Source organism: Triplophysa rosa, linkage group LG20 (genome assembly GCF_024868665.1).
Source record: "Triplophysa rosa linkage group LG20, Trosa_1v2, whole genome shotgun sequence".
In the NCBI taxonomy this organism is placed as follows: Eukaryota; Metazoa; Chordata; class Actinopteri; order Cypriniformes; family Nemacheilidae; genus Triplophysa; species Triplophysa rosa.
The window spans coordinates 19779359-19804508 of record NC_079909.1 but is presented as its reverse complement, the minus strand read 5'-3'; the positions used below and the strand labels follow the sequence as shown (position 1 = coordinate 19804508).

At 38.0% G+C, this 25150-nt stretch overlaps 3 protein-coding genes across 4 annotated transcripts in view; 1 reads left to right on the top strand and 2 right to left on the bottom strand.

Annotated features, from left to right (window-relative positions):
• Window positions 1-9413, bottom strand: part of sort1a (sortilin 1a) — a 21976-nt gene extending 12563 nt beyond the window's left edge. Inside the window, exons 1-4 of one of the 2 annotated variants that reach the window (XM_057362191.1) lie at window positions 9013-9413; window positions 2061-2120; window positions 349-422; window positions 1-14 (exon numbers count right to left, since the gene is read on the bottom strand). The exon at window positions 1-14 is cut by the window's left edge and continues 89 nt beyond it. In XM_057362191.1, the coding sequence (XP_057218174.1) occupies window positions 1-14; window positions 349-422; window positions 2061-2120; window positions 9013-9267 (403 nt within the window). In that variant the 5' untranslated portion in view covers window positions 9268-9413. Of the gene's footprint in view, window positions 15-348; window positions 423-2060; window positions 2121-9012 lie in introns of those variants that run through there. The other variant, XM_057362192.1, reaches the window with a different exon arrangement.
• Window positions 9414-10472: 1059 nt separating this feature from the next.
• psma5 (proteasome 20S subunit alpha 5) lies at window positions 10473-13816 on the bottom strand. The gene is made up of 10 exons (XM_057362149.1): window positions 13727-13816; window positions 13097-13139; window positions 12752-12818; window positions 12438-12564; window positions 12279-12346; window positions 12084-12191; window positions 11926-11984; window positions 11521-11623; window positions 10950-11036; window positions 10473-10801 (listed from the first exon to the last, which is right to left on the bottom strand). Exons 2-10 carry the CDS (start codon window positions 13123-13125, stop codon window positions 10724-10726), a joined length of 726 nt encoding a protein of 241 aa, XP_057218132.1. The 5' UTR covers window positions 13126-13139; window positions 13727-13816; the 3' UTR covers window positions 10473-10723.
• A 523-nt stretch (window positions 13817-14339) lies between these two features.
• Window positions 14340-24947, top strand: sypl2a (synaptophysin-like 2a). The gene is made up of 6 exons (XM_057362109.1): window positions 14340-14538; window positions 14766-14840; window positions 22497-22612; window positions 23593-23788; window positions 24000-24176; window positions 24404-24947. The coding sequence occupies exons 1-6, from the start codon at window positions 14524-14526 to the stop codon at window positions 24524-24526; spliced, it is 702 nt and encodes a 233-aa protein (XP_057218092.1). The 5' UTR covers window positions 14340-14523; the 3' UTR covers window positions 24527-24947.
• The last annotated feature ends 203 nt before the right edge of the window (window positions 24948-25150 follow it).

Here is a 25150-nt window from a genome sequence, read left to right as displayed (position 1 = left end):
TTCCATAGTCTTCACTGACCAAGAAGAGAAGACAGGAAGTTATGGATCACATAAAAACATACATTTCTAAAGAATCTTTCAAAACTGCACATCGTCGCTGTCCTTCTGAAACCTTGTATGTCCAAATGTCTGTTTTTCAGGAAATTGAAAAAACACTGTACTTTATAAATGATTGAATACTGTGTTGTCAAAGTTGACGAGCACTTATGAATACTGTTTATCGGGTAGATATTTGGAAAACCCAGTGGCCAACATTACGGGTGACTAAAAATAATGATTTATTTCAAAACAATCGGGAAATATGAAGATACAAGGTTTCGTTTTTTTATGATAATCTTGACACCATACCTTCTGTAAAGTCTTGACTGACCAAACCGCATGATAAAAAGAGGAACTTGAAACGTGGTGAGCACCAGCATTACCTGCGAGGCACAGGGATATAGTGACTGAAAGGGCATATTATGGTATGTGCATGTGAAAGAGCCAGTAACTCTAAAGCATTCATGGATTTCAAATGTGGCTCGGGCGAGATACCGCAGGACACATGTCTGAGCTTGAGCCACAGTCTCATCCTTCACAAGTCATTCAGCCGGCTATCACTCAAGGATCGAGCTGCCTGCTTCTGATTGGTCGGCACCCTGCTCTCATTTAACTCCTGTCTCTCGCTCTTAAAGTCAACATGAACAAGCATTTGCAACCTATATTTATAATGTGACACACTTTTAAAGGGACAGTTGACTTTCTGTCTTCTGCAGAACACAAAATAAGATATTTCCAAGAACTTCGGTCACCAAATCACACCGACCGCCATTGACTTCCGTTGTATGGACACAAAACCACTGAGACGTTTCTCAAAATATCTTCTTTTCTGTTGCACAGAATAAACAGTCACACATACAGGTTTTGACATGAGGATGAACAAATGAAGACAGAATTTTATTTTTGGGTGGGCTATCCCTTTAGTAAATCCTCAATAAGACAAAAACTATAAAGTGAAGTTCATGCATTTAAAATGCGAGCAAAAAATATTTGTTTTTCTTCATTCATCCTTCCAACAAAGGAAATGACTTATGCATTTGCGTGTCAACTTATTCCAGGTGCAAGAAGCAATTAAGGGAAACGTGCCACACAAGTTAAAAAGGTGTCTCAAAAGAGAAAACGTTTGCGTGGAGTTAACAGCCTGCCATTGCTGTTGTGTGGAGGTTAATTACAGATCGTTCAGGTTTTATAGCTGCCACTGAACAACACGTGAATTCAACCTCCTGTTTGTGTTAAAAGTTGATTTGAGGTTATGTCGAGCCAAGATCTGTACCGTCTTTCAGAAATGCAGCCGTTGAAGCTGTAATTCACTCGCACCGACGTGTGATTCCAGGGTCACATTCCTGCAAGTTAGAACATGGAGCTGACTACAGACATGTCAAGAGCTAGCGGCACACAGACGTGGCTTTAGCTGACAATGACAAGTTTTGCTAATCGGCTAGTGGTTAGTGAACAAGTAAGAATAGTTTAGGGTTTGCGATTAATCGAAATGGTGCTGAATCTAACTTCAGAGGGCTGGGGAAATTTCAAACAGTGCTCAAATATTTCTAGGCAGGTTTTTGAGATGAAGGTGTGACCCCTTGCACATTAATAAAATACAGAATAATAAATAAATTATTAAGTAAAAGTACACAAACGTATTGATACCAGTCACACTCAAATACGCACATAAGAAAGGGATTAGATTAGATTTATTCATCCTCGTGTCATTCCAAACTTGCATGACTTTCTTTCTTCTGCCGAACACAAAAGTAAATATTTTGAAAAATAACCACCAACAACAACATTTGCCCTCATTGACTTTTACTGTATGGACACAAAACCACTGAGGCAATATCTTCTCTTGTGTTCCACAGAAGAAAGAGTCAGCTTGAAACAATTATGACAGAATTTTTATTTTGGGTTAACTATCCCTTTAAAGCAAAAAAAAAGATACACAAATCTGTGTGCATTTACTATATAATGTCTTGTTTAGTATTTCACACAGCACACTTCAATCCCTTATATTTACTGTAACTTACTCCCGTTCCATCTCCAACCCAGGCCAGAGATACGGACCCACTCAGATCGTTAAAGTTATACTGAAAGAGAGAAAAAGAAACATAATGAACATCAAACAGTGTTACGTTTTTAAGAGAGATGATTCTAATAATCCTACACATCACCTATAGACCTTTACTTGGAAATATATCGCATAAATCAATATATATTCATCTAAAACAGAAGAGGTCACGGTCATTATCTTCAGAGCTTGTGTGATTTTCTCGATGACTGACTCAGATTTGTTTTCAGGGCTGCTGTGGTGAAACTAAATGCTGCAGGTTGTTTTTTTCTAGTCCACAGGAACAAGACTGTAGGCGGGAATCTCTAAAAAAAGACTAAGAACAGGGATCCAAACCACTTAACATAACCAAAACTAAAGCAAAATCTTGCGCACACTACAGCTGTTTTGGGGAACAAGTGCTCTTATGGAAATGTTAGACATCTTGTTTCAAAATGACATAACGGAGCATTTCATAAACATTAATAATGCTTTGGTTTAACAGCAAAGCTTTCCAAGAAAATCAACTCCTAGAATTGCCTCTTGAAACCCCAAATTGTGTGCCATGACAACTAACAGAGGAAATTGTTAGTGCTTAGGGGTTGCTCAATCATTGCTCAGAAGTTAGATGTAGTAAAGGAATTATTATGGTCAATGAACTTGAGAATATTTTTGAAATGGTGAGATATCTTTATAAACTTGGGCAACCCATATTGATATACTTGATGTTTCTGAGATTCAATGAGAGTATAGACGGTTTCATCTTAACAACATAGACAAACGTTACTACACATTCACAACCAATAGAGTGCCTGTAGATTATTTCTGATAACAAGCAAAAGCAACCGAGAAGAAGCGTTACTTGGCTAAACTCGTCTCTCCGATATGTTGAATTTAGTCTGAAATACCAAACTCAACCGCTAGATGTCAGTGTACTATACGGTTTCTTGGGTTGCGACCAAATACAGGACCCATTCAACAAATAGTTTATTTAATAAAATGAACATACAACAAAATTTAACAAATCGTGTATTTAATACAATTATTATACAGTAAAAGAATAATATAAATTAATTTTAACAAATTAAATTAAATAGTTATATTATTAGGCACTAGCCAGCAAACACAAACCGGAAGTTAACTGGGGGTCAGGAGCGACGAAACGGTCTATTCAGTGAGACAAAAATGTAAGCTGACATTACTAGTTGAGACAACTATTTCAAATTTTTTTAGTCTAACTACTGTTTTGGAAAATACAACTAAGGCGCTAAAAGATCTCATTTTTGTTTCTCGAGTAAAGTCAAACACATCAACAGTCCACCAATGAAACACTTTAAATGTATGTCGCTAATGTCATTCAAACACAAGTATGAAAAAGCAAGTACATACAAACAAATACACATATCAATCAGAAAATCCATGCTGGTTCTCAGAAGTGATCTTCCCACAGGGAACAGAAACCCTGCGGGGCCATGCACACAAACCACTGCTGATCCGACAGATGGCCACCCCGCGCATCGCTCTCTCTCTCTGTGTGTGTGTGTGTGTGTGTGTGTGCATTTGAGAGGACAGGCCTGCTGTCATTCGAGTGTGTAACCTCCCTTTCAGTTTGACTCGCTGGAATGCGAGACCCAGATGGTGTCTGAGTGGACTTGTGGTTTTTATATGTTAGTGGGGAACTAAACCTGAATGCACACCAACTCATGGGGACCAAAATTGAGGTCCCCACGGGCACAAAAGCTTGTACAGAACGATAATTTTTGAAAATCTAAAAACGATGTATGACGTTCCTTCTTCTGCAGAACACAATAGAAGATATTTTGAAGAATGTTGGTAAACAAGTTCCCCATTCACTTCTATGGTATGGACAGGCACAAAACTAGGGCTGTCGCGATAAACCGACGATAAATATCACGTGATTTATGCACAGCTTTTGAGTGAAGTACGGAAAATGCTGCTGCGTCCTAAAGCCAGAGGGCGCTCTCGTGCGGAAACTCCAAATACGCACTGCAGAAGAAGACCATAACACGTTCTAAAATCTAGGAAATGCCTATGGACATCGTTTTATCACTGTTACTCAAGCCACATCAGGTATTTTCATGATAATAAAGTTTATTTATAATGATCATGTTTGACGGGTGTTGCTTTTTCAAATGCACTTTATAAGCGACTCAAACTCGCACTGCTTTTAGATCGAGCAGCATTTCCTACTGATCCCACGGACAAGCTACGCATTAAAATAAATATCGACACATTTCATATCGCAGCCAGCTTGATTTCAATAGGATTTAGTGGTATCGCGATAAATTATCGTGCAGCCCTACACAAAACCAATGCAGCTCAGTGGGGACCGACAGTTTCTGTTACCAACATTCTTCAAAATATCTTTTGTGTTTTGCAGACGAAAGAATGTCATACAGCGTTGAAATGGCGTGAGTAAATGATGACAGAATTTTCATTTTGGGGTGAACAGTGCCTTTTACAGCAAGAGTTTCTACTCTTCAAGTCATTTCTGTCATTCCACCAGAGCCCCCAGGGATTAATAACGGTGTCCTCACCTCTACCCAACGGTGACATCGTTTTACAATTTTCACATGTGTTTTTTAAAAGCTAGCAATGTAAACTGCTTCAGTCTCAAGGCCTGTACTTTCGCAATCCACAGTGTGAATAAAAGTTTCCAAATTTCCACACTTCATCTGATGTAACCCACAGGACCACATCCGTGGCTGACCGACACACGTGTTCCAGAACAGTACGAACAAGTCTTGTAAGACACCTGAATGCACTCAAGGCTGGTTCCATTTCCAGAATCTTTCTTTTTTTAAGAATGACCGTAGTGCTTGCCTCCCCGTTCCTTGCCATATTTAAACACCAGAAGGAAAGAAACATGCCGTACCATCTACTGACACTGTTCTCCCGGCCAACGAAACACTGGCGTGCCAAGAATGGCCTGCAAGAAGCCAATAAAGTCCTAAAACAAGGATAAAATGCGGTGAGAAGACGCTGTGAGCAAAACAGTGTTGCTTCAGCTTGGAGTAAACGAGAGAACAACGCTTTTAACAAATGTATATGACTCTTTCTTCTGTGGAGCACAAAAGAAGATATTTTGAGAAATGTTTCAGTGGTTTTGCGGGGTCCCAAATTGTTTTGTCACCAACGTTCTTCAAAATATCTTCTTTTGCGTTCTGCAGAAGAAAGTCATACAGGTTTGGAATGACATGAGTAAATAATGTACGAATCTTTATTTTAAAGGTGAACTGTGCCTTTAAATGGATACTTCACCCAAAAATGAAAATTCTGTCATCATTTACTCATCTTCGTGTTGTTCCAATCTGTAAAAAAAAATAGAAAGATATTCTAAAGAATGCTTATAACCAAACAGATCTTGCCCCCCCCATTGACTACCATAGAAGGAAAAAATATTTTTTTGTTCTGTTGAACACAAAAGAAGCCATTTTGAAGAATGTAGGACAACAAACCGTTCTGGGGCACTTTTGACTGCCATTGTCATTTTTCTATGGTAGTCAATGGGGGGCAAAATCTGTTTGGTTACAAGCATTCTTCCAAATATCTTTCTCTGTGTTCATCAGAACAAAGACATTTATACAGATTTGGAACAACTCGAAGGTGAGTAAATGATGACAGAATTTCCATTTTTGGGTGAACTGTCCCTTTAAGGAGCATTCTTGCATTGTGTTAATGAACTTTTGTTTAAATTTGGCCATTGCATCCCAGACAAATCTGTGTTTGCATACAGTATGTATTGTATTGTATTGTATTGTATGTTTCAAAACAAAGGTAATGGTACACAATCCCAATTGCCTTTATGGTAATCCTGAGGAGGGATGTCACTTTTAGCACTTGCAGAACTGCTCACAGGTCAGTGATGAATTACTAAGGTCTGTAAAGAGATACAATCACCTGACGGCACAGTGGGGATATTTACACAGAAAATCCATCCTGTTGGGAGACGGACGAGTTATATTAAAACATGTCTGCTTGAAGCGTGAGCATGAGGCCGTGGGGCCCTCTAAAAATCCTCAAATTTTGTAAGACCAGAATCTTACAAAAAGAAATATCTGCAATTAAACAGAAAACATGTCCAAAACAGAATAAACTTAGTAACCAAAGATAGTATCTGGAAAGACCGTTAAACACTTCTTCAGTAGTCTCAAAAATACCACAAGGAATGCTTTGCCGCTTTTCTTGACTTCACGTGCTTGGCATCCCACCAGTCCTGAGCATTTGAGAGAGGACAGAAAATGTTTTCTCTGTATATTCTCCCCAGGAACGGGAAGAGGGGAAACCTGGACGTCTTTCCCTTATGTTGAACCGGTAAACAGTCTTTGAACCTCGGGCACGGCCAAAAGAAGCTTTAGTCCTCATCCAAATGGCTTCTCGGTCCAAAGACCGACAACAAACATGATTTCATCTCTAGACTGTAAAACATCTCAACTTTGGGTTAAATAAGTTCACGGTTTCAAGTCAGCCCCCAAAACAACAACTATTTAGACAGATGGGCAAATGCTTAAACCCTCGCTTAAACAAAATAAGACAATTCGAGAAGTCAAACGATGTTTTTCCAACTGGAACAGGGCACCGAAATGGGTGAGAGGTCAACAGTTTGTTATATGGAGGCATGTTTGTGTTCTTGTTGGATTTACAAAAATAACTCCCCACCGGCCCAACCACAGATTTAACCTTCAGAGTGGACACAGCATCAATAAAAATGCCAAAAGTTCAAAATGTTTCAGTTGAACATCTCTGATAATATTGAAATCATTCAATCCTACATTTTATATATAGAGAGAATTTACAGGCGGTTGTTTAAAAGACTTTATTATGAGCTTGTCCGCTTGTAATTGTTCTGGCAGGTCATAAATTCCACTGGGCAGGGAAGGATCAGCATCCATCACGCAGACTCTTGCGCAACACCGCTGTTTGTTTGCACATTATGGACAACATCAGGAAAACAAGACACATTTCCTGATGAATACTAGATATAGAATATACAGAATACCACCTCAACTTAAAGTGACAGTTCAACCAAAAATGAAAATTCTGTCATCATTTACTCACCCTCTTGTCATTTCAAATCTGTTTCACTTTCTTTCTTCTGCTGACCGCAAAAGATATTTTGAAGAAAGCTGGTAACCGAACAGCACTGCACCCCATTCACTTCTATTATGGACACAAAACCAATGCAAGTGAATAGGGTCCAGTTAACGACATTTTTCTAAATATCTTCTTTTGTGTTCTGCGGAAGAAAGTCATACAGGTTTGAAATGACAAGAGGGTGAGTAAATGATAACAGAATTTTCATTCTTGGGCAAACTCACTTAAAGTTGAGGTAGTATTCAGATGATGACAGCATTTTTATTTTAGGGTGAACCATCACTTTAAACATTTCCAATTAAACATTAATCCAAAGATTAAGCTATAAATTATATTTTATTTTGTTGTTAGTAAATGATCATTTTTTGTCCTTTAGGAAAGGCATAAAGTAGGTACATTTACACAGCATGCGAGAACCCTCTAGCAAGCACCTGGCAACACTACCCACAATACCATGTCCACTCGATAAACAGCTTGACTTGAGTATGGGTCACAGAGTTCACACTACCTGATGTTCAAGAGATTCCAAACAGGTGTGAAAAGTGAGCAAGGCCATGCTTTCATGAGACTTTGCTTACAAATGCTTTTCCTACTCTTTCAATTCCCCAAGCCTCTTTCCAATCCAGAAACATTCCATTCTCGGAGGAAACAGTTCACTTCAGCAGTTATTTACGCTGGACGGAATGTGGGCGGACGGAAGCCAAAACAAAGCCTATCAAAGAACTTTCTCCGTGTTCTTTTTTGACAACAACAGTCGGTCTCTATCAGGACTGAGGTTAATGGTATGACTGATTGCATGCCCTGTATTCAGAGGATGTTGTTTTATAGATCAGTGCTGATATGAGAGATATGGATTGGCATAGATGTGCTCCGTCGTTTACCGATAATGCATGAACATAACTGATGTACTAAGGGGATAGAGTTATAAAAGAGCGATGTATAGAGAGAAAGACCATGCTGTGGTGAGTTTTTGAGGGTTAGGACGCAGTCATGTAATGACTGTAATGAATGAGATGCGGACTGGATGGGGTTAGGCAACATCACCTGACTGTCTGGCATTTGTACAAAATACAGAAAAAAAGTGAACAGTAGAAACACATGAAGAAGATGGCATAAAAACGACATTTACATTGAGTCATTTAGCAGACGCTTTTATCCAAAGCGACTTACAGATGAGGGAAACAATGCAATTGGAACAACATAAGGACTACAAAAAGCATAAGTGCAATAAAAAACTGGTCTCATATAGCCTATCACAGTATACAGAGCTAAGTTGTTGTTGTTTTTGCAGAATGTCTTATAAGTAAAACATCAACACAGCATTTCAACACATGAAACACTGTCCCATACTTGCTTTCGTGATATGAGCCATCCAGAAAAGCTTCTGAAAACGCATTCATATCGGTTAGCATTACAGATTGAAAAAGATAGAAAGTGCATGTGGTATTGAAGATGTAACGTTTTTAAATGCTCTGAAAGAAATAACACAAACTTGTTTAGGTCATCACAGAACAGTGGCCAGAGGTATGAGCTCACGTTTGTCATTTATGATCTCTAGAGATTTAATAAGGCAGATTTAATAAGTCGTCCTTAGGGAATACTATAATAAAAAATAAACCCTTATATGACTTTTAACAGAACAAAATTAAACCGGAAAATCATTTTTTAAAACATTTACAGGACAAAGAATAAAACAATGCGTAACCACAAACAAGTCGATTTTTCATCCAAATCAAATGTGCTATATTATATTTTATTATAGGCATACACACATAACGGTGGGACAAGACAAAAAGTACAACCATCACCTAACTTACCGTATGAGTATTGTTTTGTAATGTAGATTCATATCCGTGCAATGAATGACACTGATTCCGTGCTGATTCTTCACCTCTTTTCATCCTCGCGTGGTCTGAATGCTGTAAATCTCTCAAAGTGAGCAGACTCCGTGATTTGTGACTCTTTTGAAACATGGTGTGTTCACTCCTCCAGGAGCTGGGTCGCTCTTCAAAGTCCATGCAAAGAGCCAGTGAGCAAAACACGAGCAAAACACAGCAGAACACGGTACTCATGGTTTCCGTTTAATGCGCGTAAAATCCTTCTTTCTAAATAGCCATAAATGAGAGATGTGATGGTATTGGAAGAGAACGCGCAATGTTTACGCTCTGACGCATGTCTGTGCGCAATGCTCTGCTCAACTCTATCGGATTGTTCAAGATTAGGAGGCACCGTCCATTCAAAACGCCCAGTTCATCAATATTAATGAGGTCGCGCTGACGCTGCTTGGAAACCTGTTCACGGCGCGGGCTTCGCTATGAATATTAATTAGGTCCGGCTGGCGGACGCGTAGCATTCCTTCGGAGATGCATGTCATGAATATTAATTAGATGATGCTCTGTGACTCGCCAATGGCACGGACCGTTTTATGAATATTAAGATCAAGCTGTCGTGTACTGTAGAAGGATGCGTACATTTGTATCCAGAACTGGGTTAACCACGCCTCTATTAGATTATTAAACAGCGTGGTACTACTATCAGTTTCCCCTTATTTCCCATTAACCATGCCACCAAGATACCATGTGACTGACTTTTTAAGTTTTATTATATTTATTTAAAGTATTTTAAAAAGCTACTTTTTGTTTAAATGTCCTTCATTTGGTATAAAAATATATAAATATTTCCAAAATGATTAACTAATCCTAATTCTTTTATAAATAAGCAAATTCGTGACGTTGCTGTTTAAAATTGTGACTGATATCTGTTTAAATTGACGTCCTGCTTGATTGACAAAACAAAAAATTACACAAAAAACTACATTTTTACTACTTAGCTGACAACTCAATTAAAATATTGTATAAATGTACCCTTATGCTTTCACATATTTTTTTGCAGATGCTTGTATATAAAGTGAGTTCAATGTAGACTTTTTATCTGTATGTGGGTATTTGACAAATATACAGTACACGTGTCGTACGTTGTGACAAATATACATGTTAATATTATATATTTTACAGTATTAATATTCATAATATAAAATAGTGTAAGAGACACTCATCTTCATTGTTTTTTTCTATATTTTGCTGTCACACCATAGGACACATTTACAGTTTGTCAACTACCCATGTGTTCTCTGGGAATCAAACTTTGCACTGCTAGTGCAATGCTCAACCAATAGAATTTTTAACCAATTGTGTTATTAATTAAAATAATGATTACAACATATAGCAACCTTTTTATAATAAAGACAAGAAAGATTCTCGTGTGAAAGAGAAAAACTCTCACACCCGTTTTTTTCAACAAGTTTATTAACGCAGTGATTCGTAACAAAAAGAACCCCCCATTTAAGTCCACTACAAGATCTGCTGTTCTGTGCTTGTACAGAACTATAGAAAGTTTTTGGATCGACAGAGAAAGAAAACGTATAAAGACTGAATTCCTGTCTGAACAGGCCTGCAGGGTTTTCGTATGCAATCGCTGTGTGATGATTCACACAAAATGACATATTCTCATTTGATTTTCTCCTCAACTCTAGATATCCTTGATGACATCTTCAAGCTCCTCTTTTGTGTACATGTGAAAGGTTTTGCCTGGCTCTATTGTGGCTAGCTGGAAGAAGAGACATGAACGTTAATTAACATTTGGTTAAAAGCGTCTGGCAAATGAATAAATGTGTAAATGTAAATATTAACATGTCATTCAAAGACTTCTACGTGACATGATCAACACCATGCAAACTGGAACACTTGAGCATTACCTCAATGTTAGTGGCATTGAGTTTCTCCTCCATCACTTGTTTCAGGATAGTGAGAGAGGACTTGATAGCATCCTTTAACGTCATGGACTACAAAAAAAGATATTTAATGAAAGTTTAGCATGGAAAATAAACTAGTCACCAATGCTAGCGTTCAGTGTGACTGGGCATTTTTTTAAGTAATTCGATTTATGGAATGGTCTTAATCCATTTATTAGATTTTAGGGTCACATGGGCAGCAAGCCTGGTGACTGAAGTTAAACTAGCAGAGGCATGTTATATTGGATGCGTACATGGGCGGGGTAGATTTAAAAAGGGATTCTTATTGCCCAATCATGTAGCTCATTTTGCTGCTATATGATTCTCTTGGTAAAGAGCCAAACACTTCCCTCCGTTAGAAAAACTGAAATATAACTGTGGCAGAACAGATCAGACAACTCAACTGAGATTTCAGTGTACCATTATATACATGGACTTGTAAATCTGAATTGCAGAAATAGTGCGTTAAGTGAAATCAATGAGTTTGGAAAAGTTATGATACACAGTTCTTTAATGAATAAATAAATAAATGTACCTTGTGATAAACTTCCTGCAAAGAGCTCTGAGCTCCCTCAGATGCTGAGCCAATCGCCCTGGCGTCACACTGGACAAAAGTGCCTGAAGGGTCCATGTGGTATCTGTCAACGAGTGTAATGATTTACACAGTTTACAAACATGTCTGTGGCTAATAAAATGGCTAATTAAAAAAACTAAAGTCGTCTTTTAGAACTCTGAAACTTTGAATCTGACTCCTTTGGAAGTTGTTATCATTTTTGACATGGATTATTATAAACATCTAAGTTGGATAAACATTTAAAATAAATAAAAATACTTATCATATCCAACATTTTTAAAAGTTATTTTAAGACCATTTATATTCAAAACAGTCATTTTGCAGCTAATTGTTACAAACCACACAAAAGACAAAGAGAGGGCTTACAGCTGCGGTCCTTTCTCATCCACACCTCCAAAAAGCAGAGCGACACCAAAAGGACGACTCTAAAGACAACAATAAATGGATAGATTTAAAACCACAACTTTTAGACTGCTCTAATGGATGACAAATGCACAATTCAGTTTAAGTTAGGGTAATGTTACCATGGCACCAGGGTCAGCATCTTCCTCTCCAAACTGCAGAGCGAGATTAGACACAGCCTGTGTTACGCTCTCCACCGTCATGGTTTCATTGTAGGTAAACCAATGGTTCTGCAAAACCCAAAGAGAACTTAAAACATGATCTTTGACATCTGTATAATACAATAACCCTGCATATACAAAGAACCTGTTACTGACCTGCGTTTCCACTCTTGCTTTGTCGATTAGCGTTTTCGCATCAGCTATTAAACCACTCATGGCACAGCCTGTGTTGGGAAATGAATTGTCTCAAGATCAGTTTTTCTAAACTAACTTCATTTTCCTCCTCCCAAGTGTACTCTTCATCACTTGACCTACCAATGTGCGTATCGATCTCTACAATCTTTTCGATGCTGCTGGGCTCCATCAGAGGAGAAGTTATTCTCTTCTCCACAGCGAGACACACCCCTTCCACTGTCTGAATGCCAATGGCTGTGGACCCCAACTAGATATACACAGATAGCAAATCAAACTTATAACGATTAACATGCTACAACATGGCAAAATACACATTATAATAATTTAATGGTATATAGTTTAATATATCATATAAAATGCTTGTATAATATTTAAGGTTTTCATTTTAGTAAAATGTTCAGTTTTTCACATACTCGTTTAACATTTTGATTTACCTTTATAGCTTCAATGGCATATTCTACTTGAAAAAGCCTTCCCTCTGGAGAGAAAGTGTTTACCCCTCTGCAGATATAAAAAAATGTGTGGTTCAGTAAGTGCATTAAATCAGCATTCATAATACACTGCATGAATTGTAATACAACATTACTGTGGCTTCTACAAAACGAAACAAAACTGAAAGTGAAAGTCAAAACTGTGAGGTTACACGTTTTGAATTAACCCTAAGAAACATGCAACTATTCAATAATCGAGCACTATAACAGGTAGCCACTGACAATGTAAAACGTCAAAGACGTTTGAATAAGTGACAGCATACAGCACAGATGCATTCTTCAACTTACCTGTCGTATTCTGATCTTGTCAAGAACATTTTGAAATACAAATCTGTAAAAAATAAATCAGACAAATGTAAGACCAAGCGTGTAATAGCTAACCTTGAATGCAGTAAACTAACAAAAAACACCAGATTCTGTGAACGAATGCTGAGATCTTGGCATTGAACTCCATAACCAATCAGACATCAGCATCCCTTCCTCTGATTGGACGATCGTATTAAAAAGGGCGGGACCACAATTCACCTGCACATTTCATTGGCTAATCCTCCCTTCACTCAATGACATCGCATGTTTCGTTTCAACGAAGTCATTCAAAACTGAACTTGTTAAAAATATATCCAGCGTGTTTATTTACATATAACATGTTTTACAAAACTCCCAAAGATATCAATAAACTGTTTTGTCTGTAAGGCGTTCACACGATTTGTTTATTTGGATAGAAGCGTGTGAGAAGAGATTCACATGAGCATCTGCCGTTAGCTAACCGGTTTTCTACCAAATAAACAATACACAAGCAGTTGAAATAACTTTAAACTACGTTCCCCGCCATCTCAAATGCTTTTTGGCATGCGGAGATGCGATTTATCGCAGCACAACATAACGTAACATAATAAACAATTGTGATGAATTTCTTACCTTCTGCAGTTGAAGGGTGAGTTTGCTAGTTTCAACAGTACAGGAAGTGTTCATGTATAATCCACCGGTCAGAAACATTTCCTTCCCCTTCGGTTCCTCATTGAGTTTTTTTTATCAACAGGGGAAATTACAATACGTAGTAGTACAAATAGTACAAATACAGTACATAATTGCACAATTGCAAATAACCAAAACAAAAAAGCAGTTATTCATTTAAAACATCAAGAAAGTGCCGAGATGTCTTAACAGCTTTGCTACTGTTCCGAATTAATATTAAATAATAATAAAAAATATTTATATCTGTGGAAAACAATCTACCGTTTGGTACAATTGACAAAAACTTTGCTTTATGTATGGTATTTTCCAAGTAATTGATCTGTCACGCTCGTTTATTCGCGTATGTTGCGTTGTCATGTGTGGTTTCTATTGTATTTTAAGTTTAGTAAACGTAAGGCAATTAAGAAAAAAAAAACAATTTAAAATGTTTAAAACAATTAAAAAAAACGTTTTTATTCACTTATTTATTTTCAAGTTATTGCTGTTGTTTTTTATTGTGAAATCCATGGAGCCTAGCTACGTCTTTTAACCGTGCATGTCACTTTAAGAGAAAGTTGAAATCACGTGTTTCGCTGTAGAAAGTTTGACAAGTTTGTCGACATTCGTCTTCGGTTTTCCACGCTACACATGTGGTTGCATTTCATTCTGTTTTGTATTTTTGTTCCGTTGATAAAGAAATCGGACCCTCTAACCGGAATCGACGTCTTTGCTACCAGCGAACTCATTGGAAAACACTAAACATGGAAATCGTGCAGGTAATGAAGCCACTCGCCATTGCAGTTTGTTCGTCAGTTTAGCACTCCTCAGCAAATACTCCTGGAGTAGTATTTACTCAATCTAATCTCAAATGCATAACAATCTAAGTCATTTATGCGAGTTTTCCATCGATGTTCGCCAAGGACACGTTAAGTAAGGCGTGGCATTTGCGAGAAAATAAAGCTCGAGGATTAAACTTTTTGAGTTTTCTTTTCTTTATCTGCAGAAAGTTTTGTCGGGTTTTAGTCTTGATCTGGGTCCCGTGAAAGAGCCACTGGGGTTTATCCGAATCTTGGAGTGGGTGAGTTACAACATTAAAATGTTACATTGTATCTTTAGTAAGAACATTCATTATGACAGTTGCAACATTGTAACATCGCTGATGCGTTTTGTTGTATTTATACTTCTGTAATAGTGTTTGATCAAACGTTGAGGTCGCATATGGTGCTGCTATGTCAATACGGGGCAACACCCTTGTCGTAGTTTTATTAACATCTAGGGTCAAACGTGTATTATTATGGACTTTTAAAATAATTTCTTTATTACTCCCATCTTTGTGTCATCAGATAGGGCAACATTCGTTCGTGCGGTGGAAATCTTTTTAAACATACAAATGTAGATGCAAATGTATACATGCCCTGCCTTCCCCACGGCCCCTTTGAGAAATAACTCGTGTTTATATTGCCAACGGCAGCGGCAACCAAGATAGTCCTGTTTGCACTATGCGCTTTCAGAAGACTCCTATAATGGACTTTAGACCAATACTATAAATATACCATTACAAACAATAGGAAAGCAACAGGCTGTAAAATAAAACACATTATGTGAAGGGTTTGTTGTTGGCGGCTAGGCCTTGAGTCATTGTCAAGAGTTTATTAACCTACAAAGACATCAGAAAATACCAAACTGAATCTTTTATCTAATTATTTAATTCAAATGAAGTTAAGTCTTCTCTGCTGTGTGTTATTGTGTTGCCATAAAAATAGGCACGTGTCTTTAAAGGCGCAGTTTTTGAATAACTGCGGCCACTAGCGTTGAATTATATATTTGCAACGAATCTCTCAGTCCGAACACGACGGTGGCCACCACAGTACAAACAGAAGTCGTTCTCATGTTGACGCAGGGAAGAGATTTTGCGGGCATTAGAAAGACTGTAGAAAGAGCGATGTCTTATGTATTACATAAAATTAAAGGGCTGTGGATTTTAAGTATAAAAAGTAGGTTAAAAGTCAGGCAGGAGCTAGGACCTGTTTTAATATATAAAGACTTTCCAGCAGAGACGCGTTAAGACCCGCGGTACTGAGGCTTTTAGCAGATATACTCGCAGATATCTATGAGATACTTTCCAGCAGAGAGACGTTGGAGAGAAAGATCGTCTAAAAATCACCTCCGAAGATGCTTTGATTCGGATCAGTATGTGAGTAACATACTAACATACCAATATATGTTGTTGTTGTAATATTAGCTGGGTGACGGAGCAGTTTTGAGCGTCATTGTTTATCTGGAACCGCTTTAATTTTGTAGAGAGCGAGAGTGCACTGGAGCTGAAACTGGAGAGCGAGCGAGAGCGCGTTTTACTCTTTTACTTAATGATGAATAAACTTTCAGTTAATCCGCGGGTCACATGCGTTCCTAGCCGGAGAGCACGATCCGCATGGATCATCCCGCGATCCATTTCACCACGATACCGCAGCGGAGAGGAAGAGGAAACGCGCGTCGTAGAGTTGTTTGTCTGTTTAGGGCTGCTGTACAAAACATGGCGGCGAATTCAATGTATGTAGGCCCGCGCCATATGTAGATATAAACCGCTTATTCTAATGTATTACAAACAAAACGCTTCATTACGTAAGGTCTTTATACACCTCTGAAGAAATAGTTTTGTATATTATATTGCATTTCTGTCAATAGATCCTCCTAAAAACCCCCTATTGTTCCTTTAAATTAAATTAAAATAGGATTTGGTACTTGTGGCATCATGCACTATTTTAGGTTGCTCTCTGTTCTCAGAAACCATAGACAGAGATCAAGATACTATCTATTTGTTGAGTTTATAAATCCAGATGTATATGCTAACGGCCGCAAATTTCAGCGTTAATATGTGACACGGTGTTACTTACCTGCGTGCTATTTAGCAGTAGTAAAATATCCAACAGTGCTGAATAAAAGCCAAGAGCATTTATAGAAGTGATGTTGTATGTCTACAGAAAAAGAATGCCAGCTGTGTTAACAAAAACAGTATGAGGTTAATATACGTCTGCAGACTAAAGTGGTATTCCATTAACAGTAGTTTTTCCATTGAAAAGATTTTTCATTAATTTGGAAAGTTTTGGAAAACATGGCCTTTCTGGTCAATTGTTTTTCTTACTCACCAAACAGGTATTTCAGAACATCTACACTTTGCACACAATTTTGCCTTGTCTAGTCATTATAAGTTCTCACACAACTGCAATGCATTTTGGGAAAGAAAAGCTGTAAACAAAAGAAAAGGTGCAATTTGACACAACAGTGTGTTGTTTTGTTTCAATTGTATGGAGTGCAATGAAATTCCTAGCTGCTTAGTCTATGCTGCTTATAAGTGGAAAGACATATAAAATAATAATAAAAAAAGCAGATTAATCTTTTTTATGTGCATAAGGTATACATTATGGAAAACGTTTGGATGTCATCTTGTGCGGTTACAGTTTAAACCAACGAGTATAGTCCAACTCAACCCTCAGCCGTCTCTCTGTAAGGTGTAACAGGTCTGGAGTCAGTCATGTGAAAGTGCTGGCCTCTGTGGAGGAGGATATGGTTTATATCCCTTCATTAGCAGTTTTTCTAGAGAATGTCATGAGTAACATAAAATCGAGAGGAAACTGCAGTTAGATGCATTATTTACTTTTAAAGCAAGAATGTCCGCCACTCCCAGCGGAGTCAGCGTGTGTGTAGTGATGTTTTTGCTTTTTAACCACAACAACTTCGACATCCTTGTAATAAGTTAACAATAGAGAGAGGCCTATACCAGGTAAACTGCGCACAGATCAGAACGACAATAGTGACAGGAACAGTTCATTCAAACAAAGGAGTCACCCGCCGCATGTAGGTGCACATTCCCGCGTGAACGTGGCTCCAGCCCACCATGTGCTACTGTTTGGTGCCAGGCACCCTTACTTGGCTTGCTCTGCTCCGCTCCGGAAATTCCATGGCCAATCTCATTTTTATTATAGCCAGACTGCAGGTTTTTTGTGGACATGCTTGTATTTCTCTATTTAGATATGAACGTTTAATTGCGTAAAAGTATTTGTAGTTCAAAATAAATCAAATAAACTCTTTTTAGATGGAAAGCCAAGTGACAGTTGTATCGCAGCTAAAATGTAAGACTATTTTTGGAATCATTTTTGAGGTGCCACACAGACCAACGCCTTTCAGAGGATCAGATATCTGATATATATATATATAGATAGACAGCTTGGGGTATTCTGAATGAATCTCATGAAAGCTATGATAATATATATCTGGGTCACATTTCACCCCGAAATTGAGCACAACTTTCTCTAATTCCTAGATGTTTTTTGGGTTTACACTGTTATACTGCAACATTGTCTTAGTCAGTCTCCCGCAAAGGCCTGTGAAGGGAAGTTCTGCATCCCAGAGCAAATCCTTGGAATTCTTTAATGTGTAGCTTCAATGTAAAATAAAGGTTAATCATTATCTTGGTGAACTACCTGTGGTTTAAATATGCGTGTCTGACTTTTACTTGCGTAGGCTGTGAATAGAGCTATCTTAAAGGGAGGGTTCAGCCAAAAATGAAAACTCTGTCATCATTTACTCACCCTCAGATTGTTCCAAATCTTTATAAATGTCTTCTTGTAAACGCAAAGCAAGATATTTGGAAGAATGTCAGTAACCAAACAGACCTCATCCCCGGTATTTATTTTCCCTACTCTGGAGATCTGTTTGGTAATATCTTTCTTTGTGTTCAGCAGAACAAATACATGTATACAGGTTTGCAACAATCTGAGGGTGAGTAAATGATGACAGAGTTCTCAATCCGTCATTATTATTCACACCCATGTCTTTCCAAATCCGTATGGAAAATCACTCATCAAATTCACGTTCACTATATAGATAAAGAGAAATGCAAAATGTATAGCTTAAACGCACTGTAAGTCACTTTGGATAAAAGCACCTGCCAAATTCCATCCCCAACCGAGAGCAAAGACGGACTACCTGTCACATAAATGCTAAATTTACAATACTTGGTATTTAATGCTAAACTTAAATAACATTACAGCAGTTTGAAGTTATGGCTGCACTCAGTGACTTTGATTGGAGGTAGCTGGGTGGGTGTTGTGGGGAGTGGGGGGGCTTGTTGGTTGTGGTTCGGGGCGTTTCATTTGTTGGGACTGTGTGGGTCTGGTCTGGTTGGTCTTGTTTTGTGGTCGATGTCGGACAACAGAGGAATAAAGTTAATTATGCCATTACTACTTTTCCCTGGTTGTTCCTCTGTTGTCTGTTGTTGACCACGGAATGGGACCGGGTTGGACCTGCACGGATTCGGCGGGTGCGGCTTCCTGGGTCGCGGCTCGTGGGCTCTCCCTGTTCTTCGTGGACGTTGCTCGGTGGCTTTGGTCGGGGTCACTGAGTGCAGCTATGACACGTCAGAGGAGATCTGGCCCTCCCGGCTGAGCCTGGTTTCTCCCGAGGTTTTTTTTCTCTCCATTATTCATCATTGGAGTTTGGGTTCCTCGCCACAGCAGTGCAGTGTTGGCTTGCTCACCGGGAGACTGCATTTATTTATTTATTCATTTATTTATTAGATATTATTTATTATAATGATCTTGCTTGGTCTATAAACACCATGCACTGTGCTGTGTTTTACCTTTCTGTGTTTTTCTTATTTGCTCCTGTAAAGCTGCTTTGGAACAATGCACATTGTGAAAAGCACTATATAAATAAAATTGAATTGAATTGAATTGAAATGAAATGCAAAAATGTAAATGAATGACACAAGGTTGAGCAAATGATGTCATTATTTAGGTGAACACACCCTATTTGGGTAAAGCATTTACCCGTAAGTACCCACAGTCAGTTGCTAAATCCAAGGTCCAGAATGTTCTTTTGTTTTCACACTGTGGCCTTTTTAAAAGTGTCTGTCTTGTGTCATCATTACTTCAGAGCTGGCGCTTCACCACACCAGTGTAACACATTCACAGCGAAACACCTCGTCTGAGAAGGTCTTGCAGATCACAGAATCTAAATAAATCTGTAAATCAGAACTGTGCTACTGAAGTGTGTTCTGAAGCCGCTTCCGCTGTGGAAGTGGGGCTCTTGTGAGAGGAAAACCGCAGACCTCACGCCAGGATGTGTATGAGTCAGCAGATGAAACCGTGAGTGAAGGATAGATGGGAAAAACCTGTTGGAGGATCTTTTACAGATGTAGTGGTTGTCTAATGGGGCGTTTATACGACGCCGTTTTCAGAAAACTTTTGATGCGTTTTGGCCGTTCATTTAGACGGAAACAGCGTTTTGGGTTTGGGTTCCACTTTTTGAAAATGCCGCCATTTTCGTTTCCATGTAAACCGCAAGACGGAACTTTCTGAAAACGACGACGTCGTAAAGCGCATGTACAGGTGCTGGTCATATAATTAGAATATCATCAAAACGTTGATTTACTTAACTAATTCCATTCAAAAAGTCAAATTTGTATATTATATTCATTCATTACACACAGACTGATATATTTCAAATGTTTATTTCTTTTAATTTTGATGATTATAACTGACAACTAATGAAAATCCCAAATTCAGTATCTCAGAAAATTAGAATATTACTTAAGACCAATACAAAGAAAGGATTTTTAGAAGTCTTGGCCAACTGAAAAGTATGAGCATGTACAGCACTCAATACTTAGTTGGGGCTCCTTTTGCCTGAATTACTGCAGCAATGCGGCGTGGCATGGAGTGGATCAGTCTGAGGCACTGCTCAGGTGTTATGAGAGCCCAGGTTGCTCTGATAGTGGCCTTCAGCTCTTCTGCATTGTTGGGTCTGGCATATCGCATCTTCCTCTTCACAATACCCCATAGATATTCTATGGGGTTTAGGTCAGGCGAGTTTGCTGGCCAATTAAGAACAGGGATACCATGGTCCTTAAACCAGGTACTGGTAGCTTTGGCACTGTGTGCAGGTGCCAAGTCCTGTTGGAAAATGAAATGTGCATCTCCATAAAGTTTAGAAGAATTTAAGTTAATTTGAGAGAGCCTCTGTCAAGATTTTTTATTTTCTTATATTATTTTTATTATTTCTGTATGTTTATTTTATTTATTTATTTATTTTATTTTTTTGCGTGTATAAGCTGTTCTTGTTTAATAAGTATGATGTAAGCTCAACCTGAAGATAGATATATGTAAAGTTGTTACGTATGCCTTTTTGTTTGTAATTGTTAAGAAATAAAAAAATACAAAAAATATGTATTGACGTTTCCCAAGCAAAATGTGGATTTGCTGCACCAATAAGACCAGCAGAGACACATTATTTACATTCGCCAGACTTTAGACGCACATATACGTCGACCAACGGTATTAAAGGAGTCATACTGCACGGCTAAAATGAATATTATTGTTTGTCTTAGATGTAACGCAATGTGTATACACCATTTAAAGTTTAAAAAAAGTTGTATTTCCACATACCGTGCATGTTTGTATCTCCTCTTTGCCCCGCCTCTCTGAAACGCGCTGATTTTTTATAAAGCTCATCGCTCTGAAAAGCGAGGTGTGCTATGATTGGCCAGTTCACCAGTGCGTAGTGATTGGTCAAATACTGCAAGCATTTCACGGAAATGTAACGCCTCTTACCATATTCGGAACATCAGGTTCAAAAGCAATTGTACTGACAGGCGATACAATGAGATTTACAATTACACCCACCTTAACTAGGTGTAGATTTGGGCGGTCTTAGTCAAATAATGTTACGTAGATTTGCCGGGGTGTGGTTACACGTGGCATTTCAGGCAGGTCTGGTTGAGCATTCGCTTTTAGCCGATTCACTGTGAGCCGGTTGAAAATCGATAATAATGTGTGACGATTCAAATCGGTTGAGGTGTGAACTGAATCGCAATACATTTTTTGAACAGCAGGGGCTGCCATGTTCACTGCAAACCTAAACGTGGACATCAGACAGTATTAGTTTGTTTATATTAAATAGACTTTTTCTATTATTAATTTGTTATAAAATTGCAGTTAGTTTTGTTATTTGAAATAAAACAATTTTATTATACAAAGAAACGTGAAGCATTTAAGAAATAATGCAAGGGAAGTTGTTCATTTCTAATTTGTTTCAACTCATTTTGTAAAAATAAATAGTGAATAAATCGCATCGTGAGATCAGAATCGTGAATCGCATCGCATCGTGAGCTGAGTGAATTGTTACATCCCTACATATAACATGTGTATGTGCCAAGACACGTCATCAACATCGCCATCCACTGGCCTGGCATGCATACTACAGCGTTTTTATTCGTTTTCCTGGACCGGTGTAAATGCAGACTGTTTTGATAACGCCATCATGTGTTCGTGAAACTTTTCAAAAATGCAAAAGAAAACCTTTTCAGTTTTTCATCGTGTAACCGTGGCCTAAGAGAAGTATTAAGGTTTACATGAATGAATGAATGTTCATTTACATTTGGCAGACACGTTTATGCAAAGCAACTTCAATGTCAATTGAATTGTGAATTTAATATACTTCAGTATATACTGTATTTCTTCAGTATGTGGATTGGTTTCAAAACTTTCATTAAAATCTACCTTTGTGATTGTATGTGACTGACAGTACAGGTATGGTTGTACTATAGTCTGAAGTGTGTAATTATTAACAGTAATGATGACATTACAAATGTTATTTCTCATGCATGCCAAGTTCTCCAATTGTGAAATACTATAGAGATGACTTGTGATGGTTCTGATGATAGTTGTGTTTGTAGGTTTTCACCATATGTGCCTTTGCCACCACTGGTGGTTATGTTGGATCCAGTGTCTTCAGCATAAACTGTGGGGGTAAAGATCATCCCGTGACTGCTCAGTTTGCCTATCCGTTTAGGTAAAATGAACACATTTCTGTTACGTATACTTTTCTTTCCTCTCTGTCAGAAATAAATATTTCTGTCATTTATTCACCTTCATGCAGTTCAAAACCTGGATGTGACTTTCTTCTGTGGAAGACAAAAGAAGATATTATGAGAAATGTGTCAGTGACTGTGGACGTCAGTGGGGGACAATGTTGTTTGGTTAAGAACAATCTTTAAAATATCTTTTTTTGTGTTCTGCAGAAGTAGGCAAGTCATACAGGTTTGGAATGAAATGAGGGTAAGAAAATGATGAAAGCATTTTCATTTTTATCTGAATTGCCTCTTTAATATGTAAGGGTTAATGCACAGGCTGTCGGTTGTTATCGCAGAAATAAGCACCGACAGTGTGATGAGGACTCGACGTGAAGCGGAGGGTCTTGTATCACACTGAAAGGGCTTATTTTGTGATAACAGCCGGCTGCTTGTACATTATCCCGCTTATTACACGGCTACTTGCCACATGAGAAAAAAACTGGACATGAAATGTGAATTTGAAATATTTTATTAGCTAATTTTTACGGAATGCAGATTAACCGTGCGTTCAAATGTCAGGAACAGGCAAATTGGTTTAATCATTTGTAAATATAATGTCATATATGTTATTAAAAGACATATTTATATTTAATTTGTCAAAAAACCTGTCAAAATGATTTGCTGCATCCGGGTTACCGTGTGATATTAGTTTTGATAGGTTGTTATCTGGGAATAACGAACCTGCAAATGTCGAGACTGGCCAATCAGAGTCAAGCATTCCAACGAGCCGTGTAATAATGTTACAATAACTTTTATAGGTTACAAAAATGAAACTTTGTTTTTTTATCTTCTATACACATAAACACATTTTATTGGTACATCTAAGAGTCAAAATACAATAAAATATAAAGAAGTAAGAGAGAATTAAATTTGTTTGTTTGTTGAAAAGTTCATTGTAAACATGACTTGTATTTACTAGGCTTCCGAGTTTGCCGTATGTCATCCCTGATTGCAGTAACGCCACAAACAAGACGTACCTGCAGGGAGATTACTCGTCCTCGGCTGAGTTCTTCGTCTGTGTGGCCGTCTTGGGCTTCCTGTACTGTACTTTCACTCTTGTCCTGTATGTGGGCTACCAGCAGCTCTATAGGGAATCTAACCGTGGCCCAATCATTGTAAGTATGTCAAAACAAGAAGCAGCTTTAAACTTTTTCATTTGTAGAGTGTAAATCCTGAACATGTAAAGCTCCAAAAGATGCTGACAAAAAAGCGCCATTTGAGAAATATTCCAACACGCGATTTCGGTCTGTTTATCACATAGATCGGTTTCTTTCAGCATTTCCACTGACTGTGATTCGTGTCAAACATTCTTCTGTTTGTTCCAAGGATCTGATTGTGACCGGCATCTTTGCATTCTTATGGCTGGTCTCATCTTCGGCCTGGGGAAAAGGTCTAACGGATGTAAAGTATGCCACTGATCCCGACAACATAATAAAGGCATGTTCTCCAAATGTCTGCAAAACAGTAACCTACCCTTCTATGGGCCGTCTCAATGCCTCTGTGGTAAGCAGGTTTATGAACTATACTGTCGTTTTCCTCATACTTCTTGAATTAAACCTAGTTAATACTTACTCAAATACTAAGTTTTAGTCTAAAACTACATTTCATCGGAGCAAATTTTGTTCTTCCAAGTATGCTCTTTGGCATTGCTTGTTGCGAAACATAACAATCCATGAAACTGACTGCAAATAAAAATTCAATAAATGTAATTTTCTCTTTCCTTCACCTAGCTTTTTGGATTCCTAAACCTCATATTGTGGGCAGGGAACTGCTGGTTTATCTACAAGGAAACTGCATTTCATAAGCCTGCTAATCCACCAGTCAGCGAAGAGCAAGGAGTTTCAAGCTCTTAATTAGACAAACAAAGCTGGTTCCTCTCCTCATGAGTCATTCAGAAAGCAGAGGACCTCACAGTGGGTTTATGTTGACGAGTCAAGAGAAACTACACTTTCAGTTGCAAAGGCTTTATTTCTAGCTTCACATATTGCAGTCCACTACATTATAAATGCTATAAGCTGAATATACATATTTTTTCACCCACTATTTTTTCTTTTTTTATGATAGTTTCACTGACGCTTTAGTGTCCGTTTTGATGGCACTGACAGAAGCAAATGTTTTCAGGTAGGTCATTTAATGCAATGACAAAAAAGAAACCCAAATTTTAAATTCCAGCAAGTGTTTATAATTCTGCTACATTTGCAAATACAAAGTTGATGGACAGTGCGAACTTAAGGTTATTTTTTTGTATGAATGTATTTAATTTGGTACAAAGATGACCACGATTAAACAAAAAATATTGACATTTCTCCACTACAATCAGACCTCATGAGAAGCAGGCATTACATTTTACAGCTCTGATGGAATGTTTTGTCTCTGAGCACTTAAAACACTAGCACACTAATATCTTGCTTCAGATATTTACGTCTTTCCTTAGTTTTTATGAACTATTTATTTGGTAAAGTGCCTTTACATTTACA

What these genes read in the sequence shown, in the direction of transcription:
- sypl2a (XM_057362109.1), top strand. An exon ending in TTATCCGAATCTTGGAGTGG is followed by an intron (nt 14,841 to 22,496) that starts GTGAGTTACAAC and finishes TTGTGTTTGTAG; the next exon opens with GTTTTCACCATATGTGCCTT. An exon ending in GCCGTCTCAATGCCTCTGTG is followed by an intron (nt 24,177 to 24,403) that starts GTAAGCAGGTTT and finishes TCCTTCACCTAG; the next exon opens with CTTTTTGGATTCCTAAACCT.
- psma5 (XM_057362149.1), bottom strand. Translation starts at nt 13,125, where the DNA reads ATGTTCTTGACAAGATCAGAATACGACAG. An exon ending in ACAAGATCAGAATACGACAG is followed by an intron (nt 12,819 to 13,096) that starts GTAAGTTGAAGA and finishes TTATATCTGCAG; the next exon opens with AGGGGTAAACACTTTCTCTC. An exon ending in GATGAGAAAGGACCGCAGCT is followed by an intron (nt 11,624 to 11,925) that starts GTAAGCCCTCTC and finishes ACTCGTTGACAG; the next exon opens with ATACCACATGGACCCTTCAG.